General features: G+C 36.4%; 1 protein-coding gene across 3 annotated transcripts in view; it reads left to right on the top strand.

Annotated features, from left to right (window-relative positions):
- The first annotated feature begins 4020 nt into the window (after nucleotides 1-4020).
- The window catches only part of LOC149225074 (Leucine-rich repeat (LRR) family protein), a 154361-nt gene continuing 145475 nt past the window's right edge, over nucleotides 4021-12906 (top strand). The window contains exons 1-2 of one of the 3 annotated variants that reach the window (XM_089386441.1): nucleotides 4021-4389; nucleotides 4473-4544. In XM_089386441.1, the coding sequence (XP_089242567.1) occupies nucleotides 4282-4389; nucleotides 4473-4544 (180 nt within the window). In that variant the 5' untranslated portion in view covers nucleotides 4021-4281. The remainder of the gene's footprint in view (nucleotides 4390-4472; nucleotides 4545-12906) is intronic. The other 2 variants (XM_089386442.1, XM_089386440.1) reach the window with 2 other exon arrangements.

The raw sequence follows: 12906 nt of genomic DNA, 5'->3' as shown, positions 1-12906 counted from the left end.
TGTGAGAGAATGAGTTTCTTCTAAAACTTAAAGTTTGTGGAAGTTCTGCCTTGATACATCTCTTGTTGCTAGTCTCTTAGTGATGGATTTGTTGTGCAGAAAGGAAGGTTTGACTTGGCATCTAGAGGGCTATTTATGGGTCTTGGATATCTCATTTGATCTAAAGAGAATTTTCTGGATTTTCCCCTTTGGAGGGGTTTTGCCAAGGCTCGAAGCCTATATCTTGTGTTCTCTGTTGCTTGTGATCTTCATGTTTATGTTTTGATAATTGTTTGATGAAGAAAAAATAATTAAATTAATGAGAAGCCAATAGATTTCACAAGCAATTATCAAAGAAAGGAAAATCTAATCTAATCATAAAGCCTCCCGATTTTCCAATAACCTAAATAATCATATTATGCACAAAACCCATGTTTTATATTTTCTTGATTCATCTTCATCGATTTTTAAATGATGTGGCAAAATTGCCTCTCCAACTGTCTGCTATTGGAACTTTTTGTAGCTACACCAAGTTTTCTCTAGCTACAAAAAACAAAGAAAACACCAAAAAATTTAGAAGCAAGATAGGAAAAGACAAAGAGAATTCAAAGTAACCATCAAATCCTGGAGCCCACTAGGTGTAGAGCAGATGGTGACGAGGTGTTCCGTTAAGACACTCCATGGTGCAAAGGTCATTGGTTCGAAACTTCGTGGGCAAAAATCCAACCATGCTAAGGGCTGGTGTTGCCCAAGCAGGGTGCAATACCTAAGTGATTTTGATGACTTAGATGCCCCTGGGTCATGGCTACTCAAGCCACATGTTAAGTGTGCCAGTCATCTCAGGACTCACATAACCTAACAAATAAAAAATACCAAATCATGGAAATAAGCCATATTAATGCTCAAATGTCTTATGCAGTTTGTACGAGATGAAAATGGAAAAATATATGATAATGAAGGTAATAATGAATGAGGAATAAAGGGAAAATTATTGAATATTAGGTAAAATGACCTTTGAAATCATGTCAAAAATAGGGGCCCAACAATGTGCACATGATTACTAATTATGGGATGGGAGCCTCCCCTAAGGTTCTATTGATCAACATGAATCTAGGTGCTATTTGTGTTACTTGGTCTGCTAGTTTATCTAAGGCACTGTTGAGTGCTTTGAAAACATGTTTAACTTCAATGTTTGAGAATGATGCTATCAATGAAATGATTCTCTATATAAATGTGAGCAAGATGCGTGACTATGTTATTTGAGTCACCTATAATTACAAGGGATTGGAAATGACATGGTTAACAACAAGCCTTAAAGGAACACATACATCTATGCTTGGTTATTTGAGGCTACCCCTAAACTCCATGAATATTCACATTCAATTTGTCAACCAACCCCATGGAGAACCCCCTATTCATGCCACCCCAAGGTAAATAACATATTATACCATCAATTATTGTCGACAATAACTTAAGCAAGTATTTGCATCAAAATGTATAGGATTAAGATGTAAATAAACAAGCTTACCAAGAGTTACTACCCACCATTATTGATGTGTTCAACGCTTTAATAAGTAGGAGTAAAATTTATGCAAGTCCTCATGCATGAGTAGGTAATTAGTTTCTCCATTTCAGATATCAATTTATTAGTCCTTATCAAGATGGGACAATAACAATCGATTTGCTTAATGACCACTATTAGTTTAACATTGACCAATGTAAGTTATAATGTTTAACTTTGAAAAATAAATACTCTTTTCTCAAATTTTTTTTTTCAAATGAATAGCTATAAGATTTCTATTAAAAAACTTATGGTTTTCGAGCCAAAACCCTTTCATAAGTCATCTATTTCCATCATAAGCCAACATTCTGAAGTCTAGTACATATGCAACCTATGCTTAGATACCTACTGTACATCCTAAAATAGATGCCTAAATATAAGCAAAACTTGCACATCATTATAAACTAGAGATTAATCAAGGACTGTCCAAAAACTTGCAGCCAAGGCACATATTTAGAATTATTTTGGCTAGTATGGAGTTGGACTAGCTTCCCTCCTTTCCTCGCTACATTTTCACTAGAATCAACATCCATTGAAACTAGCTATAGTTCGATAACAAACAAGTCCTCCATCTCTGCCATTTACAGTGGAAGGTTGCCACCTTGGTCCTTAATTCATTATGAAGGCGGTTAATTTTTATCCACATGAGTTCAAGTTTGGAGTTGACTATCATCTGAAGAGAATTATAAGCCTTTCCCTCAGCTTCTTATCACTGCTTGAGGGAGAGTTGCATGCTTTCCATAGCCTCGAGAACCTGATCTAAAATTGCATTGATATCAACAATTTTGGAGTCACGGGAGGAGAAGCCCTCATTTGCCATAACAGAATTACCCAACGTCAACGCCAATTTGTAGGGACGAGCATTATTAAGCATTGTGATACTAGAGCCGAACCATGCAAAATTTAGAGCTCGAAGGAAGGTATGTATATATATATACACACAATCTTGAGGGATCCCAATGCCTGGACTATTATAACTATCATGGCTACTGCTTATCTGCTTTGTCACCATTGAATGTGGAGTTGACTCTTCCATGAGAAGTCAACTTCAAAATTCTTATAGAGAGAACCACTTACTATGGAGTAGATATGGAAATGGCCTTTGCATAAGGCAAATTAAATGTCGTTTTCTCGACTTGCTAACTAGACGAAGCCCAACACCAGTCTGAGAATACACAAGGCAACAAGAGGGATATTTCACGAGCCAAGTGTAATAGCTTAGTCGACAATGGGATGTCAGGGGGTATGATTGAGGCTTGTCAGAGAACGATGACCGCCGAAACTTGAAGACCCTCAGATCTACTACCACAATTCTCCAACGATATGCTTGCTCCATAAAATATTCTTCCTCTTCATTAAGTATTCATTAATGAGACTTAATAATCTACCTTCACTATGTGGGAACATCATAGTAATGGGATGATTTGTTGATGTTCATAATTCAATACTATGGTCCCTTGATTGAGCCTTGTACCTTGATTTGCTAGTGAATCAACCATGGTGTTTAAATTCCTTAAAACATGAAAGAGGTCTACCTGTTAAAAGTGTTGGTGTTGGAGAAGGATCCTTCGTTACATGGGAGATTGAATCGATTTAGGACGATGTTTAGCCTCCCAAACTCGCCGAATTACTATCATTGAATCACCAAATATCATAATTCTTTGGAGTTTCTTTTCAATGACGAAATTTAAGCCTTGCTAAAGAGCGAGAAAATCCACTTGGTTATTGGTTGTTGTTCCCAATCCCATACATATTATATCTCAGCTTTTTAATTGATGCCAAGAATCACCCCTCCTACTCCAACCACCCCTTATTTTTCAATGCTATTAAAAAACTATTTTTCAACACGTACCTATTTTATATTTCCACTCTTCTTGCAATATCCATTTCCTTTCACTTTATCAAATTCCTATCAATTACAATTAAATATCAAGTTTGACACACCCATCAAATAATTTGATTTAATTTGAACACAACTATCTTATATACAAATTTTGAGAGAGAATAATTTTTAACTTAAACGTTTTGTTATTTGTAGTCAATAAAATTGATGTAATATATTTGAGATAATGTATAAAAAGTAATTATGTACACCTATATCATATATTTGGCTATAAAAATAATAAATTAAATTAAAAATGACCTAAATAAAAATGAAAAATTAAAAAACAACTTACCATACCAAAATAAACCAACTCTTAATTCACTTTAACTATACCATTTTTTTTTTTAATATAAACTTAAATACCTCTAAAAATTTCTTTATCCTAATATTTAATAAATTACACATTAAAATAAAATCATATTAATTACAAATTAACCCAAATACTTTAACAAAATTAAACTGGTCCATGGAAAACACCTTTAAATGGTATTTCGAATACTTATATACCAAACCATAACCATATGGTTTCAATGAATCCATTCTTTCAAATTTTAATGATAGTTACATAGTTATTCCATATGGTATTATGCGACCAAAATAACGAAATAGGGCATGCAAGCGATAATTACTAATATGCTTGCTCATGGGATTGTAAATCAAAATTGGAACATCGTTTATCAAAACATATCCGAACACTGCACGTCAAATCAAACTTCAAAGTACTCTTCACTTGTTATGTTCACTTGAAATAATCTCACGAGTCTTTTCCTATCTATGAACCAGAGTCAAATCTAGCCTGCGACATGTGTAGTGGAGATGGAATAAACAGGGATTGAAAGGCAGAGTGTAGAGGAGAATGGGAGGTATGCAGCGCCTTACTGCTGCTTCGATATCAGCTCAATACCCAGAACAGGACTTGGCCTCTATTACAAGTCTCTCCTTTCCCAAACGGGGCATCAAAGAGGTACGTGTATGTTCCTAATGTCAATACACATTCCTTATATTTTACATTTCAGAGGGTTTCTAAGGGTTTATGGGGTCTTACAGATCGTAGGGCTTGATGCTTGTGAGAAGCTGTCACGCCTTGACCTCAGCAACAACAACTTAACTTCCTTAGAGGTACAAATTATGTTTAGCACATATAAACTTTGGGCATGTTCCAGTTGTATTATCTAACTATACGAGCTAATATGAAATATGCAAACAGTAGATGTATTCTGACAATCGCGCTCTTGTTTGCAACTCTAACTGGTTTGTCGGCCCAACCGGTTTATTCTATTTAACTCTTACATGTGGGTATGACTTTTGTGATCAGAAACCTGTCCACGAGACTCGTTTCGGTCCGTTCTTGTTCCCATTCCCGTCCTGATACTACGATAGTACATTGCTAATCGATTTGATATGCATAATACACGCTGGGAGGGGTGGTAGGTTCACGTTCCTTAGGTCCTGGAGCCTTCTAGCCCCATTTCTCATTCCTTTCTCGTTTTGTGTTCCGTTTCCTGTTTTCCATTCCTGGCAACATAGGTGCAAACTGCAAAGCAATCAAACTGTCTTGCAAACTTGCATAGAAACTGAAATTTCGCACTGCAAATAAAAACTAATCAATGGCATGTCTATTTACGCGCGGAAGAAGTTTATACATAGTCAACAGTTACATTGAGTGCCTACTAGGATCCTCTATCAATACCATTTCGAAAGAAGCATCCCTGGAACATAGGTGCACACTGCAACGCAATCAAATTGTCTTGCAAACTTGCATAGAAACTGAAATTTCACTGCAAATAAAAATTAATCAATGGCATGTCTATTTCCGCGCGGAAGAAGTTTATACTAAGTCAACAGTGACATTGAGTGCCTACTAGGAACCTCTATCAATACCATTTCGAAAGAAGCATCCCTGGTATCAAACATGATAGACAATGACATTGGGTGCCTACCAAGATATCTAGGAAGGTTTATCGATAAATATTTCCAGAGAAGCACCGCTCAAATCAAATATGAACATTCACACCTTAATTTCCCTTGACACCCTGTTACAGGTTCTAGCTATCAAAAGTTTCCGTGCATAATGTGTTTCTTTTGTTTTTTACATTATGATTACGAACTATTTCATATGCTTTATGATGTACATGGATGTATCATGTTTGATGTAGTGGTTACTATGTTTCTTTTGACATTATTTTCTGAGTCCCGCGACCTGAACATAAAGTGTTAGCTTTCAAGGTTTACTCTGAAAATGTTTATACCATGCTTGAGGGTTCTTTATAGGTGGGGTGTATGGGTATCCCTTGATTGATTTGTGATGGACTTGCACATTGGAGGTGGCTTATTCATTGGTTGCTAGACCTCAAATGGATGCTTGATTGACATTCTTCCTCGGATTGTTGGAGATTCTTAGATAGCTTGGTGACATTCTACATGTTGGCCACATGGAGAGGTTGCTTGCTTGGAGAATACCCTGCTTTGGAGGAGCACATGGTATTCGAAAGGAGGGCATTGAGCCCTAGAAAATGTTGGGTTGCTTGGATGCTTCTATGGAGTCTTGGAGTTGACTTGGGGATGCTTGGGTCATGAGGAGCACATGGCCTAGGAGGGGCCTTGGAGCACTGGAGCCCTTGGAGGAGGAACATTGGACCTTGGATGAGGAGTGCCCTTGTCTTGGAGCCTTGCTTGTAGATCATCATCACCTTGGAGCTTGACTTGTGTCACTTGTAGGAGTGTTTCATATGTGTGGACCTTCTTGTAGGTTGCTTATAGTGGACTAGGTCCCACTTGACTTGTAGACTTATCTTCAATACTTAGATATGTAGAAGAAGGAGAAAGTCATTCTCATCATCATCATTGTACTCTTTTCTTTGTGCTTGTCTTATAGGTGTAAGGTGCTAAGGTGCATGAAGAAACCCTAGAAAAAGTTATGAAGAATAAAGAAGACATCTTCTTTAAGGAGATTGCTCTTGCGAGATGCTAGGGTTTGATCTTGGGTGCAAGATGTTGGAGATAATGATCTCATGATAATTTATGGTTGGAGAGCTTACATCTTATATATATTGGGTTTAAAGATGTAGGAGCATTAGTTATTCTCTCTCTCTCTTAATCATTCTTCTTTGTACTTTATCTCTCTTGTTTTGAGGCTCTAGGTTTTCTTAAAAATTCTTGGAGTCCAAGGTTAGGGTTTCATCCCTAAGGAGACAATGGAGTGAGGGTTTGTGAATAGACCTAATTTATGTTGGTTGAGGAGGAGGAGAAGAGAAGATGCCTTTTGTTAGGCCAAATAGGATTTGGTAATGTGACTCTATTGTTGGATCATCTTTGGTGGAGTTGGGTTTTTCTTGTTTTTCCCTAGCTAGGATTTTGGCCCTTGGGGAGTGGAGAGTTGTACTAGCGTATATCCTAAGTTGAGAGTATGTACTTGAACTTCATTTCTGATATATATATATATGAAGTTTTTAGCGGTTCAAAATTATCTTACTATAGGTTTTATTTTCAACTATCCTAGTCTTCATGGTTTGGTAATTTTTGGCATTTATATGTCTTGCTGATTTGGCATAAGTCAAGGCTGAAATTGTCATGGGTTTAACACTAAGTTGCATGATATTGGGAAACAAGTACAAATTTCCCAAATGGGCATTGGAAACGTGACCCCTCAAAGATGTAGAAAAAACACGATACTGCGATATATATATATAATGATAATAATACTAATGTAATAATAATAATGAGCTATTTTATAAATATCAAATTATATTGAAACGTTGAAAAAAAGCATTATGATTCATGAATAAATGAGCAAAGACATAAATGACAAGTGATACATCACAATTTACTTGCTAAATCTGTCTTTATATAATTTCTCATAGATGATTACATAATGTAAGTAATAATGCTGAAAAACAACGTTTATAAATGTTTCTATATCCAAAGGCACCTTTTATAAATAGCATATTATATTGAAACGCTGAAAGAAAGCATTATGATTCATGAATAGATGAGAAAGGACATCAATGACAAATGATACATCATTCATATATATATATATATATTGATAATAATACTAATATAATAATAATAATGTGCTAGTTTATAAATGGCACATTATATTGAAACTTTGAAAAAAAGCATTTTTATTCATGACTAAATGAGCAAGGACATAAATGACAAGTGATACATCACAATTTACTTGCTAAATCCATCATTATATTTTTTCTCATAGATGATTACAAAATGTAAGTAATAATATCCAAAAACAACCTTTATAAATGAGGCTATATCCAAAATTACCCTTTATATACAAGGCTTCAATGCAACATGTATTGAATTTATTGAATTGGGAATTGTGAAAATAGAAATTGGAATTGTGAAAATACAAATAAAACATAAGCTAAGCTTGTAAGGGCTAATAGTCATCAGTCTTATCTTCATATTCATCATGAATGATATAACAAGATGTGTTCAATGGTGAAATGTGGAGTGGAAGAAGTATTTCTGATTCCACTTCTAGGTTCCTTAAGATTTAGTGCAGCAAGAGATGTGTCCAAGTCAGAGGGTTTTGGGTCTTGAATACCCTCTACTATATTCTGAATCTCCACAGGATGTAAGTCAAAGGTTGGAATGCATATAAACAAGATCCTTGGCCTTCTACAAACCCAAATTGTTGTGCTTTATTGAATGAATAAAACCATAGGTGTTCCAATTCCTTTCCGATGATGAAGAAATTGTCACTTGTGAAAGAATATGAATGGAAAAGGTTTGCAAATGTACACCATCTACTCCATAAATACACCATCTAATTTGACTCATGGCACACTTCTCATCCAAAGCTAATATGTCTAAATAATCATCCAACCAACAACAAAAATAGCAAATTCTTTCTTCACCTCCCTTGTGTAGAGGAGTAGGATATTCCCATAAGGGCTATTTTCGCTCCATTTTCCACCTCCCTATCCTTGTTTGGTACCTTTCTCATCCTATTACATCGAGCAATAAGGTCTTCATAATAAAATCTTGGGTTAGGGCATGTTTTAAAGTGTACAACAGAGGGTTGAATTGGTTCTAGTTTTCAACAATGATTTTATCATTGAATCAACAAAATGAGCCTCAACAAATAATAGTTGAAGGGACTCCTGTGAAATGATTTCCATAGTTTTCTCAACCATGGTATCTATGCCAATGTAAACCTCTCCTAAGGAAGGTTTGTTTGTGTTGGCACTTTGGAGAAGCTCAAACAGGGGATGTGAACTTGAACAAGAAATATATCATGCTCCACCACTCCACATCAAGACACAATTTGTGCACCATGTTAGTTTTTGGTACCAATGAACAGGTGTTCTAGTCTCTATTTGGCGTCTAAGAGGCCAAGGAACAAAGGAGGATAATTATCTCCAAGACCCATAAAATATTTCTAAGGAAAATGCCTGAATTAGATTAATTAGCCAATTATTAAATATTTTCCTAAGTTAATTATTAAATATTTTCCTAAGTCTAACTTAGGAAAACTGGTTAATTAAACTAGATTAATTGAGGTAAATCAATTTTGCTCTAGAGACTTCTGGAAAAGTCACTTGATTAGGTCAAGATGATCTTGGCCATCGATTGAGATTAGCCAATGGCCATTGGTTGCTCAACCAAAGATTATAAGAGCAAGTTGATGGACATTGGAGATCACTTAGAAATAGTGATTTGCGGTGATGGCAAGGACACAAAGGGAGACACCAACAACGGGGTTTTAGCAAAGAGATTGGGAAGAGAATTTCCAGAGAGATTCTCCATAGAGATTCCAACATTCCAGGTGAGGAAGGGAGGTCGAATCATTCTGCAGTGAGGCTGTACTAGGCACGCGAATTAGCCAGTGCGCATAGCTGGGCATTAGTTCGATTTCCAGTTGTCGAAGACAGGTGCCTGAGGAGGTGTGAGTTGCTCAGTCGATTTGTAGGAGGTAAATTTCATCACCGGAATGCATTTTTCAAAGGTAGTGCGAGTTATAGATAGGGCCATACGCATTTCTAATTCAGCTAGTGCGTGTAGTAGGCAGGGAGTGCAAATTGCACTAAGGAGGCGTTTTGTTTTGCAGAAGGAAACTTTGTATTTCTAGTGGATTTTGCCAGTGGAGATATTATATGCCAGAGCTTTGCCAGTGAGAGGCAAGTTGATTGTATTTCTCAATTTTGCTGAAAATAATAATAAAACCCTCATTTGCGGAACTGGTTTTCCCCACATTGGGATTTTTCCAGGGACAATTTGTCCAAAAATACCGGTGTCAATTATTTTGTGTGTGCATTATTTCTCAGTTCTTGTTTTTATTTGTGAAAAATGCAGTAGTGATTTAATCGTTATTTGCCGTAATTAAATTTTGAAGACAAATAATCTCTAGTAGATAGAATATTAAATTCTAGTTGCTGCAATTAAGGAAATTTCACACCACATGGTTCCACACCCTGAATTTGCTTTTCTCCACGTAGCCCAAAGTTGATTCACCACCTTAAAAATTAATGGCTACTTAACCTCAACAAGGTGGTACAACATGATAAAGTTTGAGGCATATCTTGTGTCAACAACTTCCAACAATTCCAATATGGAGTATTCTTGAAATATTGCTTAAAAGTGGTGGTGGTTGGTGATGAATTTGATTATTTCCCTTGCTTGTCATGTGAGTTCCTCAATCCATGGAACTTTATTATCAGTGTATTCAAAAATCATATTTAAATTATGGATAATGAAAGGAGTCCAAAAATATGATCATACCCACTCTCAATAATTAAACTTGTAGCTTTGCAAACTAGTACATTATCCATGATAAATTGCACCACCTTAGCAGGCCTTATTTGCTCAATAACTTTGATTAAAATATAAACAATGAATTGAACATCCTTTACCTCACCTAAATAGTTTTTGGCCTTCAAATATTGCTCCTTTTGGTGAAGTGGCAATGATATTGATCAGTGGTCTACACCTAGTATTTGTCCATCCATCTGAGACAATGGTAACCTTAGAGCTACTCCATGAAGCATGAATAGATGCTAAACTATCCTCAACAAGCTCCTTCTCCTTTTTGAGTAGATTGGTTTGGAGCTTTTCATAGTTAGGCCCCTTGAATCCTCAAGGAGTTGTGTTAAAAGGGATACCACAAGCATGGATGCCTCTTGCCACTCTTGTTTTAGCTTTTTCTCCCCCATGAACATTCACCATTTAAGCTATTCTGATATTTTGAATTGCAAAAGATGAACCTTTACAATCTTTTGATGCTTATGGTTGTTGTTGCTAAGGTGCTTTATTCTTCCTTGCTTCATGTACGATCCTTGGCTCAATGCTTGGAACCTGGGGAGTGGCATTAACAAGCTATTCGTGTCTTCTTTTAATCCTATTAACCTCTCCTTGCTCACCCTCATAGTTTCTTCTCTCTGCTAAATCACTTGTTTTTGGGCAACAATCAACACCCCTTCTTGATTCATGCAAGAAATGTCCCTTCACCCTTGGATAAGAGCCCTCGTCTGGGTTATTATAGAGATTGCACTGCCATTCCCATGAACCATCACTGGGAATTTTTGCAGTCTTTTTAACATGCCTCTACAGAGGATGGCAGTCAGTCCTTTGTTGGGCTTAGGCAATGGAGGAAGAGAATAGCATGGTTGGAAGCCATTGCTGCTGCAAGAAAATGAAAACAGATATGTGGTAAATAAAATGAATGATAGAAGCATAAGCCCTAAGAAAATACTAAGTAACCAACAAGAATCTTCAAGAAAGCTGGCTGCTTATCTAAACACACAGTAAATAGTTGTTGAAGCTGTCCAGAACACCGCAAAATGCTTGTTATAGCTGAAGCTTCAACAATATTTACTGTGTTCAAAACACCACAAAATGCTTATTATAGCTGAAGCTGCCCAAAAACACTACAAAACATCACACGGTGATGGCTGTAGCTGCCAAAACACCACTAAAAAGCTTGCTGTAGCAGCCTAAAGACCAAACTCTCTCTTCTTTGAAAACCTCTGACCCAAGCTACCTCTAAAATTGCTCTTGCTCAATTTGCTCTTTGCTCAAACCATGTGTGACAAAAAATAAGAGTGAACACAATGATGGCTGTAGCTTCCCAAAACACCATTAAATGCTTGCTATAACAGTGTAAAGAAATGAACTCCCTCTCCCTAGAAACACCCTTACTCAAGCTACCTCTCAAATCGCTCTTGCTCAAATTGCCCTTCCTCAAATCACGTGAGGCAAAAATGAGAATGAAATTCTCTATAAAAAAATTCCTTTCTTAGAGGCTTCTAAGAATTTCTTTAATGATTAATTAAGCTCTAATTAAGGTTTACTTCCAAATTTGTAGGTCTAAACAGTCAAGCCCATTAAAAACAGGTTGATTCAATGTTGGAAATGTGTTGTATGGATGTTGGTATGGTCCGGAAATGCATTTCTGGATTTCTGGCCATACAATGTGTTTCCCATACGTGGGACATGTTTGTACGGCCAGAAACACATGTCAGTGCTGTAACACCTATTTCCACATTTTTATATGGAAACGTGCATGGTACAACCATACTCTTCACATTTATTGCAACCTAGGGTTAACTTTAACTTTGATATTGAAGATGCTAGAACATAATTTACTTCTGTAATTAGCTCCCATAAAGTTATTATCAGATTTTGGTTTATGCATGATAAGGTTGCCCTAGAGGGTTGAAATTTGTGGCATAAGTTTTGGTTTCTTTTCTCTTGAATTGTCTAGTGGATTGGGGTTGTTCAGAAGTGAAATATTATCTGTTGTTTGTTGCTGTTTTATTACATCTCAAATCAGGCCTATGTTTGAAAACTCATAGGAATCTTGATCTAGGAATCCTGTAGTAAAGAGGTGAAATTTCTGAAGTTGCATTAATTTCCCTAGAACCAAAAAGTTCTTAATGAAGAGGTGATCAAATCGAACCACCGACAAACCCTAACTCAGCGTAAACCATAAGCACTTGTCTAACACTAGATCATGAAAAGAGAACACAAGATGTGGGTGCGTACAGGCTAAAAATTTAGTTACTTATGAAAGAATATGAGGAGATGATGTTACAAATGATGCATGAGTTGTGGGTTGCCTTTGCTCACGAGGGGATTATAGGCCTACATAAATGCTTAGGTTGACCTTGGTCACCTAAAATGTAATAAAATAGTGTTGATTAGGTCATCTCTTAAGCCATAACCTAGTGATACAATAAAGAGAGTGCTTAGCCATAAATGACCACATGTGAAGATTGCCATCATTACAACACACCCCACACCTGCCCCCCACCTTTTTGATTTATCGTTGGGACACGAAGAAGGATGATAAAGTACATAAGGAATGAGCATACCCATTGCAATAAAGATACAACCATAACATAAATATAAAGGAGATTGGGTATGAGATGATATATAAAGACCTACGCATCATCATAGAATTCCTCAATTCCCAAGGAAATGCAACCACTGAACTACTCATCATCTAGAGACACATGATATT

The sequence above is a fragment of the Pinus tabuliformis genome, chromosome Q (assembly GCF_031772625.1).
Source record: "Pinus tabuliformis cultivar Carrire ecotype Pingquan chromosome Q, CPIR1, whole genome shotgun sequence".
Classification (NCBI taxonomy): Eukaryota; Viridiplantae; Streptophyta; class Pinopsida; order Pinales; family Pinaceae; genus Pinus; species Pinus tabuliformis.
Note: the sequence above shows the minus strand (reverse complement) of the source record. Positions and strands in the feature narration are given on the sequence as shown.